Source organism: Ammospiza caudacuta, chromosome 16, assembly GCF_027887145.1.
Source record: "Ammospiza caudacuta isolate bAmmCau1 chromosome 16, bAmmCau1.pri, whole genome shotgun sequence".
Classification (NCBI taxonomy): domain Eukaryota; kingdom Metazoa; phylum Chordata; class Aves; order Passeriformes; family Passerellidae; genus Ammospiza; species Ammospiza caudacuta.
Window position 1 is genome coordinate 7,192,350 of NC_080608.1, and position 25,913 is coordinate 7,218,262.

At 38.7% G+C, this 25,913-nt stretch overlaps 1 protein-coding gene across 1 annotated transcript; it reads right to left on the bottom strand.

The window, feature by feature from the left end:
- Positions 1 to 4,640: 4,640 nt before the first annotated feature.
- Positions 4,641 to 25,469, bottom strand: GABRA6 (gamma-aminobutyric acid type A receptor subunit alpha6). Its single transcript, XM_058815619.1, has 11 exons — positions 25,432 to 25,469; positions 25,196 to 25,314; positions 24,865 to 24,932; positions 23,402 to 23,622; positions 23,221 to 23,303; positions 22,473 to 22,616; positions 21,901 to 22,053; positions 21,668 to 21,820; positions 18,439 to 18,698; positions 9,600 to 9,860; positions 4,641 to 4,691 (listed from the first exon to the last, which is right to left on the bottom strand). Exons 1-11 carry the CDS (start codon positions 25,467 to 25,469, stop codon positions 4,641 to 4,643), a joined length of 1,551 nt encoding a protein of 516 aa, XP_058671602.1.
- Between the last annotated feature and the right edge of the window lie 444 nt (positions 25,470 to 25,913).

The following is a 25,913-nucleotide window of genomic DNA, read 5'->3' on the forward strand; positions in this document are numbered from 1 at the left end:
ATTTACGGAAAAAGCTTTAAATTTTGTTCACACAAAGATGTTTCTGCCTTACTTTTTAAAATTTCAGTTCAGTGAATTTTGAATTTTGGATGAAGCAGTAGATTATTTCTGATCATTTCTAGTTGCTCTCATCATCACTATCCAATCTTACCAACAGACTCATCTATGCAACAAACAGTTCATTAATTTAACATCCTCATGTTAAAACCTGTGACTTTATTGCTTAGATCCCACTTTTTAATCTCCCATCCACTTCTCATGTGTCAGTTTGGAGCACCATGACTCCATCTAGTTTACATGAGGCCACAGAGTTTGCAGCCCTTAGGAAAGTCAACTTCTAACAATTGATACTTTCTAGCTTTTATTTCAATGAACAGGAGTAGCAGGAATGAGTATTCTTTTATTAGTTTTATTTAGTTTCAAATTATAAAATATTTTTATCTGCTCCATGAAAATGTTATTATAAACAAAGCAGGTATTAGGTGGGGAGAAAAACCTTTGCTTTAATATTAAATATGTAACTATATAGGGCCTGGAGGAGGTTTATTTGCTCCTTAAGGCATGTAAAGAATTTAATATCTTTAAACTATTAGAAATTACTCTTATTTATGGAGGTTAAAATAGTCTAGTCATAACTGAAGCCAGATCCTGTTTTCATGAACTAATGACTCCTTTGAGAACCAGCCAAGTGTGCTGCAAAGTGATTCAGTACAGATGCATGTTACAGGGTTTATGGGATTCCTCGATGCCAGGTATTGTCCTGCTTATATAGAACTACATTAAAAACCCATGGGTATGGGGTTTTCCCTAAATGTGATTGGAAAGTCACATATAATTTGGTTCTGGGCAGGAGTAAGAATTTGTTTGGTCGGTTTTTTGTTTATTTGTATGTTCTTTAAGGACTCGCAATAAATTGGAATTCCCTTTCCTACTTGACAATTGTGGAGATGCTTTGGTTTCTTTGCATTCCTTCCTTTCTCTTGGTAAAACTTTCTGGTTTATGACTCATATCTCAAAGCATGGCTGAGTCTCATTTGTGCTCTGTCACCAACTTCTTCTTCCAATACACTTTTCAGAGTTCCTGAGGGCTGTACCCAAGTGCTGCCTGGAAATGAGCTGCAGAGTTCATTCTGTGTGCACAAGCACCACTCCAGCACTGGCTCAGGGATGATTTCACTGAAGCAGTGATGCAGAACTCAACTGTTTACTTCTCAATCCCTACCCATCCTGAGTGTGGGTAAGGACTTTTTCCTTCGCAGATTTCTCCATAAAGCCAGGTGACAGACATCATTTATGCAGAGAGTTGAAAGGCCTTGATTGATTACCAATTAGAGGAAAATCCTGCAAGAATGAATTCATTAGAGAAGGCAGATGAGGAATGCTGCTCTTGTCATGAACTGGAAGAGAACCAAGAATGTAATGAACTAAGCAATGACAAAGTCACCTCTGAATTTTATTTGCATACGAGAGAAAGGCCTTGAGTTTGTTACCTGACAGGTAGCATCAAAATATCAAAACACTGGACAGGTCCCTTTATCAGGACATTTTCTTCACATTTCTGGGGTTTATGCAGCTCCTGTTTTAGCTGCTGGGGAGGACAACCTTTTGAACAGGAGTGGATGATCTCAAGGCTGATCTAGTGTGCCATTGCATAATTTCTATGTCTTAAAACTGCTGGGTTCTCATTTGGCTTAGAAATTATGAAAAAAAAAATGGGGGAGGAGGGGTAGAGCCCAGATGAAGAATAACAAAGATTTATATGTAATCACAGGTTCTAATTTACTATGAAATAATTCTGTATTGTTGTTCATAGTTATGCTTTTTCTTGAACTTCTGATTAAGCAGAACATGCTAAAACTGAATGTAAACTTCATTTGGTCACTTTGTGTGGGCTGAAACCAGAGCATCCTTTTAACCAAGATCCATATTAAGGGAAGTTGGTGGTGAATGATGTGCATCAGAGTGCAATAGCTCACTGAAATTGCACATCTCCTCCCCACAGTGCCCTGTTTCACACACAGGAATTCCCATCTTAGAGCAACCTTAGCTTCTGCTCTTCCTATTGCAGTACAGTCAAAAATACTGGAAGAAATCCATATCTCTCAATTTCCTTTCAATTTGTGATACAGAAAGAAATATATACTCTTTATTATGGTATTATTTATTTATTATTTATATTTTCTACAGAAATACATATGTATATATGCATACAGAAATATACACATATATTTATATAACCTTTTTCTATTTCTCTGCTCTTTTACTGTCTTGCTTGGTTGATTAGTGTTTGACCATAACCAGGATTGTTAAGAAGTGACAATAATTGTAAGTAATTGCATTTATCCTAAGATATAACTTACCATTATTAACATTATTGATTACATTTGTGTCTCTACAAAGTATGTAACAGGAAAAATACACATTCCCTTCCTACCATTCAAAAAGCTGAGGAGAAACAACCCTTCTCTGTCATATCCACAAAAAAAAGCTCTTTGGAGAAAAAAGATAAGCAGTCTTTGTGCTGATGTTGAAATCTCTTTTTAAACACCAAGAGCTACTAAAACAATTTTAAGATGATGATACAGCTTCCTAATTGGGAAGTTGCCACCATTTTATACACTGAAATACATTTCAAGGAAATAGTCACTGTTTAGTAACTCTCTGCATCTGCTGTAAAATTAGTATTCAGAATTCTATTAAGCAAAGACCAGATACAAAATTTAGCTCCTTTAGTGTCACATGTTTTATCATATCTTTTAAAAATTTTCATATTGTGCATAAACTAGTTTTAAAATACTCTGGAAACTCTTACAGATATTAATGTACTCAAAATAAAAAGTCAGTGAAGCAAGAGTGAGTATAGTTATTCTAAAAAATAATTTCTGGGTCCCTACTGCATAATTTGCTTTTTTCAAAATAAGATGTATTTACAAATTATAAAATATTTGCCCAGTATCCATAGTTTAATTTTTTCTTAGAACAGTATAAAAAGGCTGAAAATAGGAAAATTTTTCACCACTTTAGTTTGAAAGCAAAATGTAGATAAAATTCCATGCACTTACAAATACATCCAAGTGTGCCAGCCTGCAGCCAGTCAGAAAAAGCAAATAGCAAATGTGACATTTATGTACAAAAAATATTTATTATTGTGTAGAATCCTTAAATTTTTCCATTTAAGCCCTTCAAAGTTAGAGAACAGGGTGTGCAAAAAGGATTTCCCATGATCACGCCAGCTACCACACTTGTAAAAACTCTAGAAACAGGAGGAGGAGAACAGCTGGAGCAAGGCCTTCAAACAGTTAAAATGTCATGGTACCTATAAAAGAGTTGGTGACCTACTGGAATCAATTAGTCAGCCTGTAAATATTTTCTCACAGGAATTAAGATGTTTATGTAGACAAAGGAAATGCCCCTGAATATCCTGAATCTGTGCATTATTTCATGTTTCTGGTTAATTTTATCATACTGAAATTTCAAGATAGGATGGAATACTTTATTTTTATTTAGCTTTATATAAAACTTCTTTGTATGCTTCTGAGTCCTCTCAATGTCCATTACACCTGCAATAATTTGGACTTGGGTTTGGTTTGATTTTGGCATGTGTTTCCTAACTACATTCCTGAGAAGGATCGTGGAGATGAAGGGTGAATGAAGGAATTCTGTGACTGTTTGTGTTGAGAGTGGCAAAATATTATTTCCTTTACACTCTGAATGTGCTGGAAGATCTTTGGCTCTAGGAAACATTTCTAGGGAGTTTTCTACAGGCAATTCAGTAGAATCAGCTGATAAAAAGCTGTTCCTTAACTGGTAATCAAGGCCTGCTTCCAGGAAGTTCCCTGGAGCTGGAGGCTTGCATTCAGCCTGATGGGCAGCTGCATCTTTCTGTCCATTCATCTTTAGACCTTGAAAACTCCCTGAAATTCCAGTCCTCCATTTCTGCCAAGAAATTGCTTGTTATTAGTCTGGTTGTACTTTAATGGTGACTTTCAACAAAGTTACATTGTGGTAACCAAACAGCTAAAGCACACAAAAAATAGCTTATATTTCTTTTTTTGTCTTGTATCTCACTTTATAAGTGTCACCCTAAAGATAAAAATTAATTTTAAAATAATTAAGAACTAATCCCTTATCTTTTATATGAAAGGGTTAAAACAGGATAGAACTACAGCCTTTTCATAGAGTTTCTATCCAACATTGTTTTGGGTCAATTTCAAGTGCTGAAATCAGTACAACTCCTAGATTTTCACTGAAACTATGCCAAGTTCTACCATTTCAGAATCAGCTGAGTTTAGCAATCCTTATTCTATTAAAAAAACTCAAATCCTTTTATTGATGTTTCATATAAATGTAAACGTTCAATTGTTTACAAATGTTTTAGAAGAAATGAACATTCTTTCCTTTGACAAATAATTTAAGAAGAACTTCTGTAGTACAATCATTTTAAGAAATCTTAAGAAAATATTAATTAGATCCCTAAGAAGTTTGCAGCTCCTGATTTTTCCAGAGTTCGCATCCAGGTAATGTCCAATAAAAATACTCCCTGTTTGAAAACTGAGATCACCTGTGGACAGACAAATCCTTTGAAGTCTCTTCAATGCTCTGTGACCTTGAGTGATTTCCTTGAAATCCTGAGCTGTTCTTCAGTTGGACTGAGGGTCATTTCGAAAATGCATTGCTGAAGGTTCAAAAAACTGGAAAAAAAGTTTAGAGGGATTTAAGCTGTGGCTTGTTAACCACTTTTTGTAACAATTGAGTTAACCCACAAACCCATGTTATTTCTAACTCTCTCAGCAGACTCAAAATAGAACTGCACTACAAGGAGAATCCTCTTAGAATTTGATGCTCATTACCTGGATCATCAAAGCTCAGTTGTTATGCATGTATGGCACTGACTGTTCCTCTTAACCTTTATTTTTCCAGTGTTTAAACTGAAAAATGATGTAATGATATGCACTACAAGCTTTATAATACCAATGTACTGAAGCTAAATATTTTTCCTGCTCTTGTTTCTTTATTTTTTTCTTCCCACCTGACATCATTAGCATCTTTGACTTATTATGTAACTCTTCTCCTGCCATCCTGCTATGTTCTCTGCATCCAAATAATATCCAGGACTCAGCAACTTTGGTCCATTCAATGACTTTGTATCTTCCTGCGTTCCTAAAAGCTGCCTCTGCTTCTTTTTCTGGATTTATCATCAAAATTTTAACATCATCTCCTTATCTAGCTTGATTCACTCTATTATTCCATGTTTTATTACATGAAAAGTTGTAATATAATGTTACATATAAAAATTAAGATAGATAAATTTAGAAATAAGGTGCATAAGATGATGTGGCAGTGGCATATGCATTGTGGGTTATGTGGCAAAGGTAGTACTTGCTGCTCTTTAAAAGGGGGCTCTTTGCACTCTAAATCAAGCAAATTTTAAAATAAACTAAGTGTGCAATTCACCTGCCAAGGTCACTGTCATAAATTAGTATTCGGCTCAAGGACTTAGGAAGATTTAAAACAGAAAACAAAGCCTAAATATGCTGTATGACAAAGTAAAAATCTAGAGTATCTTTTTCATTTGTCAGAAAGGTTTGCTCTTCTTTCAAGAACTTTTCTATTTGTCAAATTTAGACAAATGTGTCTTTTTCATTAATGTTTAGAGCTTCTTGTGGATGGCAGATATTGCTGTACCCTACAGAAGAACATGAACCATAGAAATATGCCAGAGAAATGTTCCATCCCCCATGTATAAATCATGGGGATGCTACATCCTCAAACTTTCCACCTAATTTAATTCACCTTACATAGAGAGGGACTAAGTCCTCTCAGAGTAACTCTGATGCTTTATTTTTTCTGTACTATAAATAGCACAGTGATATCACTATAATTAGTATCTGTAGCATTAACTTATAAAACCTTTTGAGAGAAAAGGGACTTATCTTACAAGTATCTTACAGCATTTTCTGTGGTCTGAAAACTAGCATCAGTTATTTTGTACATTCTGTAGTCCTTTTCTTATATTAAGTTCTACCAATATACAATCTAACCAAATGCAGAGAAAAAACTTCGCTAGTTTAATTAATTCCTTTGTTTTGACCAGTACAATTGATGCTCTGCAATGCTCTTGCTACTCCCCAGTGCAAACCCATTTACACTGAAATATCTTATGTATCAAAAGTTGCACAGTGGATGACTGCTATTGAATGTTTTCCCACTTGTTCCAATAGATAATTAAACCCTTTATTGAAATACTAAGACCAGAAGATGAATGTTATCCTCATCCATGTAAAAAAAAAAAAAAAAAAAAAGCATTCAGGTGAATTCTTAATTTTAACCTGGATTTTTTTTCTCATTTTTTTTCTTCAGAGAATGGTGCTGTTTTTGATTTAAAATATAGAAAAACATTAATCTTGTAATGAAAGTTTGCTACTAAGCTTCCTGGTTTGCAAAGCTTGACTTGGTGCAGTAGGTATGGAAGTATAAAATACAGAGTTCAGTTTAAGATATTTTTGCGTCTGTCCAGTCCTGGCTGCCCTCCCTGTGAAGGTGGTGAGGGCCTGGCACAGATTACTCAGAGAAGTTGTGGATGGTTTATCTCGGGAAGTTTTCAGGATCAGATTGTATTGGACTTGGAGCAGTCTGGTCTAGTGGAAAGTGTCCCTGCCATGGCAGGGGTGTGGAATTGTATGATCTGCAAGCTGCCCTCCCATCCAAACCAGTCTATGATGACAACATTCAAATGTTTACAGGTGTACATTTTATTAAAAACACCTTCTTCTTTATACACACTTCCAAATCAAAAAATGTCCGTGTAATTTACATACTCTTAGTTTACATGTATAGTAAGAAAAAAGATGATTAACCTGAAGAGAAAATTATTAATGGCAGGGGGAGAAAAAGTTATCCAAGGAGCACTTTTGAAAGTAGTCAGTCCCCAAAGTTCTCATAAATCTTATAAGATACTGTACATAAAAATGGCTTTTTCTTTTCTGAAACACATTATCTAAGCCAAAGAAAATTGCTTAGTAGTGTATTGAACTCGTACCAAACAGCTCAGAAAAGAGCTCCTCATTTCATGCAGCCCTGTGTCACTACACTAACAAGGCTGCTCCTTCCAGCTGAGGCTCTGAATCCAGAACATGAAGCAAAAAACTCTTCTTGCTCCTCCTTCAAAGCCAAAGGAAGAGCCTGGCCAGAAAATAATGATAGGAGGTGAAAATGACCTTTGATTCCAGTGCTTATAACCTGCTTTTACAAACAGGGCCATGAAATGCCTGATCCATTCTCTGTGTACCTCCAAAGACAGGAGGTACCTGTTTGGTTTGAGCTCATGAATTGCTGAATGATCTTCTGTGCTCCAAACTGCACTTACAAAAATCCCAGAGAGTTGCAGTACAAGAACTGGTGTACTGGAAATTTGTCTATTTCAATAAATTAATTAGATTTTTTCCTCTTTTTGTTTTTTAACAAAAGTCCCATGAACTCAAAAAAGTAACTTAAAAAAGCTAATATACCTGAAATACTGCACAAAATGCACTTTTTAAATTGAATAAGCTGAATAATATTGTAACAACATTAAATCTGTTGAGCCTGAGGGAGCAAAAGATTAACTGCCCTTGAAGCATTCCATGCTTTATTCACCCAACTTTTGTATCTCCTCTCTTTGGAATTAAAAGCTTATATATTTTAATATAATTTTAAAGCAAAAAGAATCTTGGTTGTTGTAAGTAACAACTGGTGGCACGTTTGGATTAGAAACCTAGATTGTGTATATCACAATTATTATTAGTTCTAACTGAGTACACAGATGCAGAAATTTAATTTAGGAAGAAGAGCTTGGTCAAAATTTACACAATTGTTTAAACTCTTCATAATTCAAAACACCCCAGCTGTCAATACTGTTCTCTTTTCTAAGCCTTGCTGCTGGATTTCTGTTGTTCTGTAATGCTACTATAGAACATCATTTCTCAGCTTCTGACCATGTTTGTGTGCTTTCACAGTAGCATTTAAAAATATTTATAGTCAGCACTTAGTCCTAGATTTTGGAAGTATTTTAAAAGCCTGGTTCTAATGTTATCATTAATATACGAGGTTCAGTGTAAATATTTCATCACCACCAGGGGAAATGGCAAGTATGTTCCAAATATTTCCAGATCCAGAATGTGAATGGTTTAATCACTGGAGTCTTGGCAAGCTGAGGAGCTGGCCTCTAAACACAAGTTGTCATGATCAGACATGAGCTTTTCCAATCCCTCCTCTGAGATAAGTCATTTGCACACATAGTCAATATTTTAGCAGCAGGATCAGTGACTCTGGCACAAATGCTAAATTTAGCACTGGGCAGGGTTGGAGTGGCCAGGAGCTGGCAGCTGTGACCTCTTGAGAGACATCTGCAGGAACATTTGTGAGACAGTGTCTCCTACCTTCCTGCCCTCACAATTCCACAGAAGCTGCTTGGCAGCACACCCCATCTCTGAGAGACAGCATTTCCAGATCATATTGATAGCAAAAATCAGAGTCTGCTAGAGCAGCAGCCCTTCAGCAGAGGTGAGGTGCCACCATCAGCTGATCAGCACCGACTTGTTTCTTTGAACTGCAACATCTCTTGGCTGCCCACAAGATTTCCCTTAGCCTGCTTTACCTTTGATCTAGGAAATAAAGGTACAGCCTGATCCCCACTCATACCATATTTCTGTTTTTATTGATGTAGGGACTTTGTGCATTTGGTGCTATCTAAATACCATCATTATCTCCTAGCTGTCCTAAATAAACTAAATGTACCAATCAAACAAACTGCAATGTACAGTGAGATCCAAAACTCTATAGCAACGAGGGAAATGAATATATTTTTTACCAAGGAAATAGGACACTATTAACTTTAATTATGTAAAAACAGGAGAAAAATAGAGATTTAAAGCATTAAAGAATTAAAGTTTAATGACTGATTACTGACTGATTATTCTAGACATGCTCAATTTGCAGGGCACATGTCTCTTCTGGACCTCATAGATATCTAAAGGTGTAATCACTGTCTGCCTGATTCAAAGAAGCTTAAGAAAAGATTTTTCAGTTTTATTTGCATAAGACAGTATGATATATATGAAAAAAAAACAGGAAAAATGTATTTAAATGAACAAAACTAAGGACTCTTGATTCACAAACTTCATACTGCAGTTATTAATCATTTATAAAAACTTTTTGGGGAAACTTATGGTACTAGCTCCCTGAGAAAATCTTATGATAAAGTTCTTATCTCTTTCACTTCATGGCTTCAACAGATATTTCTAGCATTCCTTACAACAGCTAAAGAAATAGAAGATTTAATATCAGTTTGTTTGCTGAGAATGTCATCCTGTGCTGTCTTACAGAGCATTTTCTGCTCAGCGCAGCATGAGTTAGAGAGAAGTGTTTACATTTCCCCTCCTCAAACAGCTTTTCTGCATTTTACTGAGTGCTACAGCTGATTTTTTTTGATAAAACATTCTAGTGTTACTCAGAAAGGACTGATGAACTGAGTTGCAACAGTAAATGAACAACTGAAGTAATGCTGGGCAAGTAAACATATTACATATTATAGACAAGTATTCAGGAAATTTACTACTCACCTCCATAGTGTCTTTTGAAAGATAAACAACCCAGTACACCAGGTTGAATCCTGCAAATGCCACTGGAAAGAGGATCCTGGAATACTGGTCTATTTTACTTGCACCTCCAATGGCTGGTGGTTGTGGTGGGGCTGGTGGAGGAACCGGCAGAGGTTGACACTGGGATGCAGTGTTTGATATTATGCTGGGCTCAGGAGACTGCTCTGCCTGAGATGCTATGGAGTTCACTCTCTTCTTCAGGTTGGAGTTGGAGTCAGAATGCTGGGAAAGAAAAAAGAGGGAAAAAAAAAAAAAGGTGTTATTTGGATACAGAGTCTTAGGTTTTGTGACCTTTAGACTTTTTTCCACCTTTTAACTTAAATTTCTGGTTTTATTGTTGCTTCTCTGCTATAGTGCAATATCTGAAAATCACAAAAATAATGCATCTATGCAGAAGGACATATATTTTTATGGCCTAAAGCTTTCTTGTAAAGCCATGAAAGAATATGTGCTTTTCACATTGTTAACATTGTGATAAGTGGAAGCTCCAAGAGAGAAAAAGAGAAGATGGAGCTAAAAGGGAAAGAAAGTAATGGTGTATCCAAATTGTAGTAGGTTGGTATGACTGAAGTGTGTGCAGATATGGATCAAGATTAAACCAAGCAGCAATATGGGCTGGCTCAGGTGCAATCTTCCTGGCTGAACCCACTGATGAGTTTGGTAAACACTGAATGGAGTAATGCAAGAACTAGAAAACTGCTGCACAAAAGGCAGTGGACTACCTTTACAGCTGCTGAAAACATGAATGCTGAATTGTCCTCTTGTTTTTTCCAGGATAAAATTTCATTTTTAAATATATCTCATAATTCCCACAGCACTTCCATGCATACAACTGAAGACAAATATACTCAGCTGCAATGGGACTATTTTTATTTTCATTTATGGTGAAATGAAACCAAATTACTCCCATATTTTGTGCAGCATTTGCAGCCAGGTCCAATTACTCTTCAGAAAGCTGTATTAAAACTCTTCTGAAAATTCAGCCAGAACTCAGGGACATGTAGAGCTTACTAGGCTAGTGTGTATATTAATTTTGTACATCTGTTTTATTTGGGACCACGTTGCCATTATTTTACTTTCCCAAGATTAGAAGTGATAGAGTTCTTCCTTCCAGAAATGATTAGGAACAGGAGCTACCCCAGGCTCTGAGCCTGCTCTAATGGATATCAATTGCTCACTTTCACAGTAGTGTCAAATAGGAGGAAATATTCAAAAACCTTGCTGCTCCTGCCATATCCCAGCATGGCCATTTGTGGATGCATGGCAGCAGCTCTAAGATTTATCTGATGGCTGAGAAAATACAGAAGGATGACGTGAGTGACTTTGTTTGTTTGTTGTTTGTTTTGAGATGAAGTACTGTAGTGTTCTGTTATATGGAGCTTAAGCCTAAAATTTTGTCCATAAAACTCATTTCCCTGATTATTGAGGAAAAATCTGGTGCAGAAAAATCACACAATGTACACAGATGTTCTTGGATTTGAATACAAAGATTTTCTGGTCAGCAGAATGAGATGACGAAATGACTGAAGCAGATGAGGGAAGTCTTGGACAATGTAAATAACTCCCAAAATAACAGCACGTACATCTATAGTGAAATGGAAGACTAACATTGGAATGATTTTAAGGTAGAAAAACACTATTAGATAGGCAATTTCCAAAGCCATTCATTGGGAGTGATTTAATGACAACCATTCACATAAATGTAGCCTGCTGTCAGCATTTTTGGGATTTATCTTGCAGATTTCTAAGCATAGGAACAGATTTTAGTCAATCAGATAAATGACTGAGTCACTAAAAGGAAAGGAAGCATTTTCTGAAATGCATTTTGCACTCTTGTACTTGGGCCACAATTTCTAGATAACAGACTAACCTAGCACAGCTGGTGTCTCCTGGGTGACAGAATAGTTGTAACAGGAACTATCCTTCCAGAAGTCATCGTAACTGTCAGAGAATCAGAACAATTGACATTTCCACAACAGGATGCCAAGTTTTGTTCATGAATGAATGGACTGGTGTCCAACTAAAATTAGGGAGAGATGGATTTCTCACAGCTGATTTTAGTCTAAACAGAAGGTGAAGAGTTGAAGTAAGTTTTCCTTACTTCAAAAGGAAAAAGGTACTTTTTATCTATGTATTTCCCTTACCTATTGCCTTTTTCTTCCCCTACAACCAATCACCACTTCCAGTTTGCCCTCTATACATTATATGGCTGATATCATGTTGTGAATGGGTATTAAATAGCATTCCTGCTCTGTGTCTATCTGGAACACAGATGGTTCGTTTTGCATTTTGCAGTAACACAGCAAGCAGCAGACAGATTTAAATGGGGGATGAGCTACAGATGTGTCACAGAAACAGAAAGAGGGTTATCCATGTCCACTTGCAATAATCATAATAATAATAATCCCCCTCTATGAACAGACTGGCTGGCTGAGCCTGCCTTCCTGCTTTCACTCCACTTCTGTTCCATTTGCCTGCATGCCCTCCTTTGAACAGAACTGTACAAACTGTGAGGCATCTTGTTTTTTCAGTCTTGTTTTTCAATTTCTGTGGAATAACGACCTTTTGTGGACACTGTGTGGTGCCTAAAAATACAAGTGTTAAGGTGAATCTTGGTCCTTTTTATCAACAATATTCTGGTATGAGGCAGGTCAAATTCTACTCTGGGTTATTCAAGCATAAATCAGGAATTACAGTGCTGAGGTGATGGAGTTAATAGTAAGTAGAACAGATGTAGTGTATGGTCACTGGATGATGTTTAGTACTGAACATATTTAGAATATGGAGGTAGGAAAATCTTTGTGATCATTTGAATAAGCACTTGGAAAAGTGTAATCCTGGTTATTATTTTATTTATATTTATTAAATCTCATTCTTATAGAAGGGGGACAGCTAAAGTAGGAGGATTATCTCAATGTGATTTCATCTGAAGAAAAAACCCTGAGCTGTTCTTCTCACTGTCTTTAACAGTCCTGTGTCCCCACAACACCAAGCACAGGGTCAAACCTATTTTCTTCTAAATCCCTACTCAGGATATGGAATTCTAAGTCCAAATTTATCTCAGATGGGTAATGAGGATGTCTCTCAGTATGGGAGTTTTTTGTAGACCAGACTGCTGCCCCAGAACCACAACTCATATTTTTCATTGGAATTCACTGCTAAACCAAGAACAGGAGGCCTGAGGATAAGAATATAATTCCTTATTACAGTCATTCTGAACAGCAGCTACAGTAATTTGTCTACTGTATCTAGATTTAACTTCTCCTTTTGACAAAGATTACATACAATAACATCATGAAATGTTAACAAAACAGAGAAAATGGAAATGAATAGCCTATTTTGCATAGCTCCCAGAGCCAATCACTCAAGTAAGGACTGTTTTACAAGCAGCAAGAACAAGAAGCCTGAGGCACAGCACACTGTGTCGTAAGGAAATAATGGATTTTCTGGAGTTACTGAACCTTGATTCAGAGGTACTCTTGCACTCATGTGGAATGTTAGTCCCATCAGGCAATTAAACTTGCAGCTCTGTCTGAGCAGCAGTGACACAGAGCAGATTGCCAGGCCATTGTTTAATGTGAGACACCACCACACTGCACTGCTGTGTAGATGGCCTGTAAGGTACAGTCTGCCTTCTCACTGAGCTTTGCAGCCAAGCTACCTCATCCTCTGGAAAGCTCACAAAGCACCCTCATCCTCTCTGTAAAGCTCTGCTCTCACAACCCTCCTCAATATCACTAGAAGCTGATTATACTCAGAATATCTCAGGAGGTTTTCACCAAATTTCTTGCCTTCCAGATCTAAAAAAATACATCACACATAACCTTGGAGTAAATAAAATTCTTTGTCTGCTCTTTCTGATTCCTTTGGTGCATGCTAACTGTGATTTATGAATGCACTTTGTTCTTATGTTTCTTTCCCTCAAGAGATTTCTGTAATTCATATTTGTAGAATTCTCTCCTCTGTTGCTTTGTACTGGAAATACATATTCTCACTATCAGTTTGGTTTATGATCTAACAGTAACATCAGTCTCTTATATATGCAACCCAGATACTGGCTAACTTGAAAAAAATGAATATCTGTATGTCCCTCCTTATCTCTCTTTTACTCACATCCTGCTAGCAATGCAGTAAAAAGAGGTTCATGAGAAAAAAACCCTAAAAGTTTAGATAAAAATAATGTGTTATTTTTTCTTCATAATTTATTTGATTAAAGACACTGAACTTTCCTTATATCGAAACCCACACACACACAAACCAACCTCGACGTAGAGCTCAGTGCCTAAAAGGCAGAATGCCTAATTAAATACATAACATTTTTGCCTCTGCTCATTAGTAGATACAGTTTGAGAAATTTCAACCATTACAAACATGACAGCATGCTAGTGACTTATCTCCCAAAGGGGGAGTTAACCATGGTTTAGCCCCTACATCCACCAGTGTGATCTGCAAAGCCTCTCCTCAGCTTTTGAACAATCCACGTGCAGCAACCTCCAGCAGGAAAGTTCACTGCACTGTACAACATCACCTTTTGGCCATGTACTAAGGAACCTCCTTCAATACAGTGCTGGGCAGTTTCAGTATCCATCTCATGGCTCAGATTCATTATAAACCCTAATTTGGACACTTTGAATGTCTCGTCTGTGGAATCTGATTTTAAAAGAAGTATATTGCAAATAATGTGTAAATGGCTATTAGCAGTGTCCTGCATAATCAAAAACTGAGTATAGTTTAGAAGTCGTTAATAGCCCTAGCTTCAGGCATCTCTTAAGGAAATTTAAATTACTTTTGCTAGAAACACTCAGGAAAAACATGCAGACTTGTTTTTATCATTTTTTACCCTATTAAAAGGGTTAAATCACTTAGGTTAAATTGCTCACTTGGAGCAGGGGAAAACCATGTTCAAAATCTTTCTTAACCTCCAGGAAAGGAAATTCACTTTTCTCAGAATACAGCAAAAACATCAAGTGAAGGTGAATAAGGGGAGAGGCTGTTACCTATTACTTCAAAGCCATTTTATTTTGCATGGAAAAATCTAAAGACCTATATAGGCAGGAAGCATAACTGAAAAATACCCAATGCCCATTGTATTAAAATTGCTGTCATATAAAGCAGATCTGCAGTAAGGAGAGCAGAGGCTGGAACCCTGGTCATTCTCTTTTCAAAGGGAATGAGCTATGGTAGAGTTTCTTCATAACATTAAATTTGTAGCATGCCAGATAAAACATATAATTGGCACAGAGCCTCTCTGCTGTCAAAATATGTTTTTACATTAAACAGATTTAAATGTTCAAAGCCACATTTGGCTCTTAAATCTATCAGTGTCTGCCCATATGCTTTTTCCCTATAATTAAATTTACTTTATTTTATTCTCACTAGCCACCTGAAAAAAAGTTGCTGGGATTATGTCTCAATGTTGTCAGTGAAGACCTTAAAGCATATAGCTGTTTTAGGGTGATCCTAAAGGGCGGTTGGTGATCCAGATAGAAGTATTCTGCTACACCGGGATGCTCATTAAACAAACTCAATATATTCTGACATAATTGTAGGAAACTAAATCCTCTATACCAGTGACAGCTGTTCTGCAGCTGGCCAGGTTAAAGGGAATAAGAATCCTTTCCTGCCCAAGCTGTGTTGTTTTGAAACACAAAGCTGGAGGGAGAAGGAAGCTCTCCCACAGGTATTGCACTGCTCTGTGCTGATTTCTGTTAAAACATAAGGACTTGGAGAACATAGCTGTGAGCAAGCTGTTACAGGGTGGTAATCTTTTGTCTTTTACATGTAGCCTCTCACAGGGAAAGGATGTCTTTTGATCCATGGGGTTACTCCCTGACCATCCCACAAAGCATTTCTGCAAATAGCGTGCTCCACACAGTACCACCAATTCCCTTCCCCTGAAACTTCCAGAACTGGGATCTCCCTGGGAAAAGGAAGCCATCAAGAGGAATGCAATGATATAGAAAATATGCATTTGAAATGGATTTAAAAGCTAAATGCCATCATGGTTTTATATGTGCATGTATAGGATGTTTGGGTTTGACATGTTAAGCCAGCTTGGCCACCGCAGGAGTAAGAACAGGTTTGTGTCAGGGTCCAGATGAAGGCTCAGCTTGCTGCCCTCGTGCTCTGCAGAGGAACACCCAGAGTTTTGTATTTCACACAGGGACTGCCTGCAGCTGATGGAGAGAGCAAGCCAAATCCTGCTCTCAGTTAACTGAGGTAAATAGAGAAGCTTTCCTGGAGCCAGCCCAGGCCTGCTGGGCTCTCAGCTCTCATACTGACCCCACCACAGTTCAGTGGCTGCAGCATTTTCTCCTGCTTTCATTCTACACTAGAGCAGAATTTTGGTCTTCTGACATATTTCTTTTCTGAGTGTACAGGTTTTTTGGCTAGATGATAAAAACCTGCATGAGAGACTTTAGTTTATTTGAATCAAATTTTAAAAAATATTAACTAGACTGAAGGGGAAAAAAGGCTGCTTAATATTTTAATTTTTTTTTTTCAAAAAGCATTTAATCTGAAATTAAATATATATGTTCTGTAGATATGTTTATCTTGACTTTGGGCCTCACTCTAGCAGAAAACTGAGTATTATGCTGTGTGCCTTAAAAATATCTGCCCTAGGATCAGTAATGCAGTTATAAAAGCACAAGGCTCAGTAAGAATGACAATCCAGAGGAAATGGTCATACACGTGCAATCAGCCTGTATTAAATACACTGTCAGCATTCAAATTAGACACTTCAGGTCTGTTTCATATGAGATTATATCACTGACTGCAGTATATCTATGGATGTGTCAACATAGAAAAGTTCCTTCTCCCTTATCTCTACCAAAGGGAAAAAAAAAGGAATGAAAAAAGAAAAGCTTCTTAAAATCTGTTATCCCATAATCACTCCTTTTTCCCAGAATGCCCTTCTGGAAGGGAACCTTTTAAATCCAATAGCTAATTCTTCTAGAAATCTTTTTGACTACATCATCTTGCCTTCAGTTGTGAGTACCCTTTGTTTTTATGATCTCACTGAGGTTTGCTCTTTCTCTTACTGCAGTTCTCATAGAGAACTGATCCTGGGAGAAAAACGTGGTGGATGCGCAGGGTTTGAAAAGGCTGTCTTGCTTTGAGCAAGATCAGGTCTGTAGAATTTTGTGGACATTGTGAGCTGTTTCAGAAACTGAGTTTACTTTGGGGTCTAAATGTTCTTGGATTTACTACTCTTCTAAATCTGTATGCTGTCAGCTAGATGTAAATAGTTTTCATGAGCAGATTGTTGCAGTGAGATTTCTAGATGTGTATTTTATTCCTAGATTCTTTCTTTTTTCTTTTGTTGGTTTTTACTTGGAAAACCTAGTAAGTTAATATTTACAAAACAGGAAAGAAGGTCTTCAGTTTGCTCTTTGCTTTTTAAGGCTGAAGAACTTGATAAGAAATTTGAGCCTTTTAACTTCTCTATCTTTTATTCATTTGTTCAACAGAAATTTTATGTCTGGTGCCTACCTTGGTCTGCTGTGATTCATAGATCACGTAAATCTGGAGGAGCCCTATCATCAGGAACAAGTTCTTAGCTTATCTGGGCAGAAGCAGGAGATTATTTTTGGATCAGTTGTTTTCCTGAGACTGGGAACGTGAGGGGGTGGCCACAGTGGCAGTGAATGCACCAGCAGCACGTGCAGTCAGCCTAACTGTTTTCATACTGCTCAGCAGGGACTTTCCAGGGAAAACAAAAGTAGTATTTTTTGTTGAATAAGGAAGTTTGTGAAGGACAGGTCCAAGCTGTTGTTCCTCTTCAAGATATAGTAGTTATCAATATTTTCTTCATGATATATAAAACGAGGTAAACTTTTTCATTTTTCTTTTCTGATTGCTTGTCCTCCAAAAAAGAGTCAGCAAAACTTATCAACTATGATTTTAGTAGTTGGAAAGTACTCAAATGTTGTAACTTTAACTGCTATTTATCAGCAAATGTGGAAAAATTACTCTGTGGTGGGTAAGGTATTGCCTTGGTATGGGCACCTCTTAGACTGACTCCCTTGTTCAATTATGGATTCAGAGGTATTGCAAAATGTCATTCAGATTGTTATTTCTCTAAAAATGGAAATCATGGTGGTAGTAAAACTGGTTTTGAAACAGGAAGGCCACAATGATAAATAGATGAACATATGCTGTGAGACAGCATTCACAATTTAGCATGAGATTTACAGAGTGAAATTTGCAAGCAATTCTGGCACAGATTTTGATACTAGAAAGACTTCCTCTCTTTTACGTGTTCCAAAATCTATCCTTCATTTATGTTTTTTCCCCCCAAAGCTTCCACCAACACAGATTTCAGTAAGGTAAGAGATGCCAAGTTTATGTATAGGCTAATTACCCATCTCCCAAATGGCTCACCTATGGTCTGTACCCTTGCACTACAGTGGTCCCACGATCATCTGGCCAATGCACATGTTCATTCCATTGAACACTGTCCCACAAATTCTGCAGACTTGCTGGGAACTACAGCTGCCTGACCACACTGCCTACAGCATTGCTCAGGAGAAGTATCATGGATAACAGTCTAATGGTTTTCCTTAAATATCTTGCCAAATAAACATCTCCCTAGAAAATCATATTGCAAATTTAAATAAACACTACAAATAAATGAAGTATTTTCATTTTCTGGAATCAAAACAATGTCTTTGATAAATAGACACAATCTGGTTACATAATCTGCTTCAGGTTAAGATCACTTTAATATTGTTCTGCATTCTCTACTTCAGCTGCCTGTTCCTATATGATGCTTATTATCAGAAAAGCAAGCAATTACCGAGACAATCTCGTCCTCTGCCGGTACAGTTGCTGCTGATAGTGCTGCTGCCAGTGCTGCTGCCCTGGCTGCCTTCCTCATTGCTCTCTGAGCCTGGAGATTGGTGAAGTAGTTGACAGCTGCAAACTCAATGAGTGCAGAGAAGACAAAGGCAAAGCACACGGCGATGAACCAGTCCATGGCGGTGGCGTAGGACACCTTGGGCAGGGAGTGGCGAGCGCTGATGCTCAGGGTGGTCATGGTGAGCACGGTGGTGATTCCTTGGAAACAGGAGAAAGAATGGGGGACATCAGAACTTGGCTCCAGCCCTGATACTCTTAAATTCATATACATGAAAAAAACCAAAGCACAGCACCCTTTTTGATTTTAGCTGTCATCCTACTTCCCAGCAAGACTCCTAAGTATTTTGTATCCTTAAATAACTCATGTGTACTGGATTCAGCATCTAAAAGGTCTGGAAAAATTTCCTTAATGCATTGAGGAGACTGAAAGATAACAACATTCTACATGGGACAGCTTCTTAGAATTGGATAAACATGGCTATAACAAAATCCAGGCTCAAAATCTGAAGGAGATTTTCCTTGGTGGGTTAGTAAGTAGAATGTTTGGCAGAAACCTGGCTTTATATATTGTCATTCCCCAACAGTGATCCTCTCTTTCTCCAGTTGTAGTACAAGACATGGCTTACAGAACCCTCACTAAATCAGGCAAATTCTACATTAAAAACAGTCAGAGCCTGATCTAAACATTTCAAGTAATAATGCTTTGGTCCCCTGAGCTGTTGTCTTTAATCACTGGATACATTTTTTAGGATTCAGTAAGAGTATCTTGATTTGAAAGCTCCCATAGCTACAGATAGGGAAAGACAGAAAAGCTACTTCTCTAGAGCTGCTTATCTATTTTCACAGAGCAAATCTGGTCATGTAGCTCATGGGCCCCATGGTGTTCTTCACATGAATTCATGAATTTATTCTTTCTGTGTTGGAGTGTACAGCATTAATAATGTAGGAAATATACTTACTTCCTACTGCTGCCTGATACAAGCAGAAAATGCAAGAACAAACTCAATCATTTACATACAAGCCTCTGTGACTCATATTTACTTATAATTATGCCTGCTAGAATGTAAAAACTGTGGGTATTTAAAGACAGTGAGGTGGAGAATATCCTCTTCTATTTTCTGCAGTTGGGAAAGGGTAGGTGGCAAAGTGAAAGATGTTTTAATGTCATATTGTGATGGTCATGTTGAGTTGATGAAGCAGTATGCTATGAGTTGTGCTCAGAGGAAAGGATGCAGTGTCATAGCATATTGCAGCATCAGAAAGGGTGACATTATTTTCAGTTTCTCTGCAACTCTTTCACATGATGTGGCTTGCCAGCTGTCTGAGGTTAACTACATCCCCATGTCATTACTTATCACACTTTAATGAAATACAAATAAGAGATGGTATAGAAATATGTAGGATTCCTACTTCTCCCAAATCTGCCAGACTCATTTTATTATATGAATACAACTATGCTGAGATGCATTTCAATTTCAAAGGTCCAGAATGAACTTTTTGAAATGATGTGTGATTAGATTAGAATCTGTCCATGTGCTAGTTAGTAATAAAATAGATATATTCTGTGTCTGAATAAAAACTCACTGCAGCAGGAATTTAACTTAGGAATAGGTCTCCTATTCTTTTACAGATATAGATAAGAATTCTCTCCATGTGGAGTGAATATTGATGAAATGCTTTTCACTTTGGATAGCTACTTCATCAAACTGAATACCAAATTACAGTTGGTAAACTGCAACTGCTGATTGTTTACCCTTGTCTTTACATTTTGAACACTTCTTGGTAAGTTTTGAAGAATATGTTACATAATGCAAACACTGAAATCTGATAACTGACATCCATTTTGGAGGTAAACAAAGTCCTTGAATTATTTTGTGCTGAAAAACTGGTTTAGGCACATCATTATTCTTCTACTATTAATATCTCTTCTCTCAAACTTAGCTTTCAGACTTACAAGTACAAATGAAAATTTATAATTCAAGTAGTTGCAAGATGATACATTTTAAACCTTCACCATTTTAAAATTTTCTTTTTCAGTGAAAAAGACCAGAAGTCTTTTTTTGTCATAAAGAATTTGCCCTCTTTTCCTTAGATTAAGGTATTCAGAATCCATGGGATTTTGAACGAGTCTGGACTTCAAATTCAGACTATGCCCTGGGAGAAATACAAATGGAATAAGGATTGAAATATCCTTTTAAAATGCTAACATCGCTATTTTCCACAGAGGTGGAGAGTTGCTTATTTTACTCTCTTCATAAAATTTTTTCTCAAGTCCATGTTAGTCTTCAGTACAACACCTAGGAGCTGTTATTCCAGTGTTTGGGGTATTTATATAATTATTACCAAATTGACTACAGACCTACTTGCACCCTCTTGAAGCATGTAGTTACCTTCCATGCCCACTATGTTGCAAGCATGTTTTACTCAAAATGTAGAGGACATAACTCTACAATCCAGAGATGTAACATGAAGGAAAATCAAGTAGTATCATATCTGGATTATAAACCATATCATATCATATCTGGAGTACAAACCTCAGATATATATGAGCCAAGAGACTCAAAGCTTTGAGAGCATTCATTCAAACCACTGGAAAGAAAGAAAGAAAAAGGCCCTGCCATGCAGTATGGATGCCTCTTTCTCACTCTAACTTCAACCTGTGCTAGGGCCATTATTCATCTCACTGCTCTTTATCCATCTAAAGCCCTTGTTAGTTGTTTAGATACCTTTGTAACCAAGGGGAAGAGAGCACTCCAGGATGAGTGTTAGATGGGGTACCTTATGTCAGATAATAACTCCATTCCATTCCATTTTTTTTTCCTTTTAAAGCTTTAACTCATATTGGTTTCATGAGACAATAAATCCATCGGAAAAAAAAATCCTCTTGAAAAAATGGCATTTGCTTTGAAATTGTCCCTTTCTGCATACAAAAACACAACTGGAATACAATTAAAAATTGTCACAAACAAGTCTGGCTACCCAAACATTCTGAGTCAAGAATTTTGACCCTCATAGGCAAACTGACTATCATTTCACTTTAGTATTTACTTTTGCTGACTGAAACCTACTAGCTGCCTTTCCTAATGCCCCCTAGCTTGCAGTATCTGATTGATCGAACAGATTCAATACAGTGAATGAAATGAATGACAAAAGGAAAACACAAATACCAGCCACGGTTCTTGCTGGAACAGATTCTTTGTTAATCCAAAACACAACTTGAGACAAGACGACAGTCATGATGCATGGAATGTATGTCTGAATGAGATAGTAGCCTATTTTCCTTTGCAGATGGAAATAGAGCAGCTGGAGTGAATATTCCCCTAAAACAAACAAGTAATGAAAGGAATGAATGAATGAATGAATGGTAGATGCTGAGCTCAAAGACTTTAACACAGCATACCAAAAACTGTCCTGGCTGGAACAGACTCCTTGTTAATCCAGAAAGACACCTGAGAAAGAATGACTGTCATAATGCAAGGAGTGTATATCTGAATCATGAAGTAGCCCATCTTCCTTTGCAAGTGGAAATAAACTGTCATGATTACATATTCACCTGTTAAGAGACAAGTATGTCAGCATTATTCTGGCAACATGTGAGTGAACATTATTGGCTTAAACCCAACATAATATGTTCAGATGAAATCACAGACCTCTTAGTGCATAATAAAAATAAGCTGCTTAAAAAAAGGTAAAGTGACCTTATGGAAACAGAGCAGAATAATATTCACTTTATGCACTGTTTTTACTGGGGTGGAGAGGTAGTGGGAATTCTTACGAATGTAATGAAAAAATTTTGTGTTTGATGGGAGGACTGTATTGAAAAGCTGTCTTTTAGGAGACAATGGTTAGAGTCTTTATAATAATTTTTTTAAATGGCAAAAGATAAATTAATTCACTCTCTATTAAAAAACCCTGTAATTTATTATCAAGATGTTGCAAAACACCAGTAGTTTCCACATGGCTCCATCTTACCTGTGTTAGATTTAATTGTTTCACTAGATACAGTTTGTCCTATGAGGTCGTACTGGAGAAGACTGGAAGACTCCTGAGGTACTTCTACTGAATGCAATGGTCCTTTTTTCCAAGTATAAATTATTTCACTTTTTGGATAAGCATCTGAGTAACAGAAGGGAAAATTACCATTACTAATTATGTATTTTATAAGCAATTGAAAAAATAAATAGAATAATCCCTTTTGTAGCTCAAATGCCCTCAGAAACATGCATCCTACTCCAGGAAGTTCCTAACCTCATTAATTACAAAATGAGAAAAAAAATCAACAATAAGAGAATGACTGAGGTGGGACCTGAGAGGAACAAGCTATCACCTCTTAATTTGTTATAAAACATACATATTGATTATAACAGCTCAACTAAATATTTTCAAAATTATATTACCACAATATTTCAAAATTGATTACCACATATTTTCAAAATTATAAGTAATATAGTAAATGTAGCAGAGGTTTTAATATTTGTTGAAGGACCAACTTTGACTACCAGAAGTGTAAGTATAATAAACAATAAAATATGCTTCAGCAGTCACACTTCAGTGGATAAATCCATGTCCATATGATTGGTCTGAGTCTCAGACAAAAAAGTAAAATTCTAGTATAAAAATGCAACTTAAAATTTCAGCCATGTCACTAAGAAATATCTTAGGATCTTCCTCTTGACCAAATGTGTTACTTTAACAAACTGAAAAATACAAAAAAACTTACAGCTTCCAAATTTCAGTGGACAAGCATGTCCATCCATTGGGAAATTCACCAACCTCATAGGACAGTCAGCATTAATGGTTAGTCTAGAACACACAGTTGTAGATAATGAAAAAATATGGTATGTAGGAAAATGCTGATAGCATCAAAAATACAGGTCAACAAAAGCAGGGCAAGCTCTCACCTCATAGTGTAAAGAATAGTTCCATTCTGCATAATTCTGAAAAGTTTGTTAGGAGTTGTCATATTGTGAGCAATTGATTTTTTTCCATTTCTAAAAAACGTGTCTGGTGTCCAAATTTTACTGACCATTAAATTGTTCAGTCTCAAAATTTCAGTTGGCCCACTAAACTTCAGCCTCTCATCAGTCCATGTCTGACGAAAGAAGACATCCATTGTGTATTCCTGTGGGAAATAAATAGGGTCTGACATATGTGTGGGGGTCAGCACTCCCAAGTGCCTGTGGGGCAGTAACTCCATGAGACAATTTAACACACATGTCAATGGCATTTCATTTAGTGCCTAAACACTCAATCCTATTATCATTAAGTAGTTACTAAAAAAGTCATCCATGAAAACATATCCTATTTTCTTATTATTTGAAGAATAGTTACAAATGAATCATTGAACAGATAATTGGACATGATTAAGGAAAAAAACTAACCCTCATTGTACTCTCATAGATACTAATTTAATTCAAAGTGACTGAGGTCTAAGGAAATACAAATGTCTCCCTTTCAAAGTGCAAGACCAAGCTATCAGTGTTTAATTGCCAGAAACAAAAAGACACGCTCGGTGACTCTTCTGCAGCGTCCTTTGGATATTCACAAAGTGAGGACTGATCTGAGTCACACCACAGTAGGATTATGGTGTCAAGTTGATATTAATCAATGGGACTTTTTCCCAAGAATTCTTAGTAATATTTTCACAACTCTTCAGAAAAGAGGCCTCTGCGGAAGTTGCTTAGGAAACAGAGCTAAACCTGGCCAGGGGCAAATTTTGTAAGAATGCCAGGTTATGCCTTCTCTTTGACTGATGAAGAGCAGTGGAAAAACTCTGGTATTACTCGGAGCCCACAGTTCCAGCCTGCAAACTGTTAGAGGGGTGTGCAAGTGCAAAAATAGCAGCCCAAGTCAATGTCTACAAGGAGAACAGCAATGCCATCCTCACTTCCATGACTTAATGTGTTCCTGGGGGCTACTGCTGCATAGACAGAGTCCACCCAAGTCTGAACCTCTCTCTACACAGACTGAGTGCACCCAAGTCTGTGGCTGCCTGAGTTTGGGGGCACCCAGCACGAACAGGGGCAGCTGTGTCAGCAGTGCCACCATTCCCCTGCAGCTGCTCGGTGTCCTCCCACCAGGCAGCGTTCTGCAGAGCTGGGCTGGCACACGGCGCTCACCATCTTCTCAGGGTTCCAGAGGCATCTTTTACCTGCGGCCGTGCCCTCACCTGAGGCTGTGTGCGCCCAGCCCCGGCTGGCGGGCCGGGAAATAGCTGTATGCAGCTCTGGCCAAACTGCTCTGCTGGGCCCTAGAGATTGTCAAAGAGATTAAGCCTCGTAATCTGCTTTAATGACGGTCAACTCAGATGCCACCGTAATGAATCCCGGGAAAACAGAGCAGGGGCGGCGAGCGGGGCCCTTACCATCTCCACGTCGGACACCGGCCCGAAGCTGGTCACGTAGATGTCCGTCTTGACTTCTGTCACGGCGCCTGCGGGACACGGAGAGGGGCTGGGAGAGGAGCGGGACCCCTGTTCGAGGGCAGCGGGACCCCTGTTCGAGGGCAGCGGAGCCGCCCCGCAAAGGCAGGGGCTGCAGGGCACGGCCAACTTTGCTGTTCGCCGCCGCTTTTGCGGCTCCGCCGCCTCCCTCCTATCGCGGGTGCAGGACGAGCCGCTCCTGCCCGGGCACCCGGAGCGCCGCTCGCCCTTCCCCACCCGCCGGCTCCCCGAGGGGACCAGGCTTTCCCGCTACCTCCAAATCCCGGTCGGAGCCTGTTGTCGTAGCCGTCCAACAACTTGTCGAGGATGCGGGTGATGTTTTCCGAGTAGAGGTCCGCCCCGTCGCCCTGGTCCCCCAGCGCCGTCCCCACGCTGCGGGCAGAGGCGAGTCCCCGTCAGCCCCGGCCCCGGGGGGCGCACGGAGGGACAGCAGAGCCCCGGGCTGCGGGGAGCCCTCGGGGGTCGGCGTAGTGGCGGGGGCTCACTCACCTCACAGCCACACACGCCCAGGCGAGCAGCAGAGCCATGCCGCAGGTGTGTGCCGGGACGCTCGGTGCCCTCAGAGCCGTCAGCTGGAGCCGGTGTCGGCGCTCATCCTTCCCCCGGGCCCGGGTGAGGCTCTGGCACAGCCCGGTTCCTCAGCCCCGGTGAGGCTCTGGCACAGCCCGGTTCCTCAGCCCCGGTGAGGCTCTGGCAGGGCCCGGCTGGCTCAGCCCGGTTGCCCAGCCCGGTGAGGCTCTGGCAGGGCTCGGCCCGGTTCCTCAGCCCCGGTGAGGCTCTGGCAGGGCCCGGCCGGGTTCCTCAGCCCCGGCCGCTCGCTCCCGGGCCGGGCTGTGCCCGCGGCCGTGCTCGTCCCTCGGCTTCGCCGCCGCCGTTCAGCCTCATCTGACCGCTCCACGGGGGGAATTAGGGTTTGAAGGGACGGTGCGCGGCCGGAGAGCAGTGACAATAATCGAATAAGGCATTAGGGG

Excerpts from the sequence above, each read along its gene's own strand:
- GABRA6 (XM_058815619.1), bottom strand. The coding sequence starts at position 25,469 with ATGGCTCTGCTGCTCGCCTGGGCGTGTGTGGCTGTGAG. Across the intron at positions 24,933-25,195 it reads GCTCCGACCGGGATTTGGAG|GCGCCGTGACAGAAGTCAAG; the intron begins GTAGCGGGAAAG and ends CGTGTCCCGCAG. Across the intron at positions 21,821-21,900 it reads TCCAGCCAGGACAGTTTTTG|GGGAATATTCACTCCAGCTG; the intron begins GTATGCTGTGTT and ends TGTTTGTTTTAG.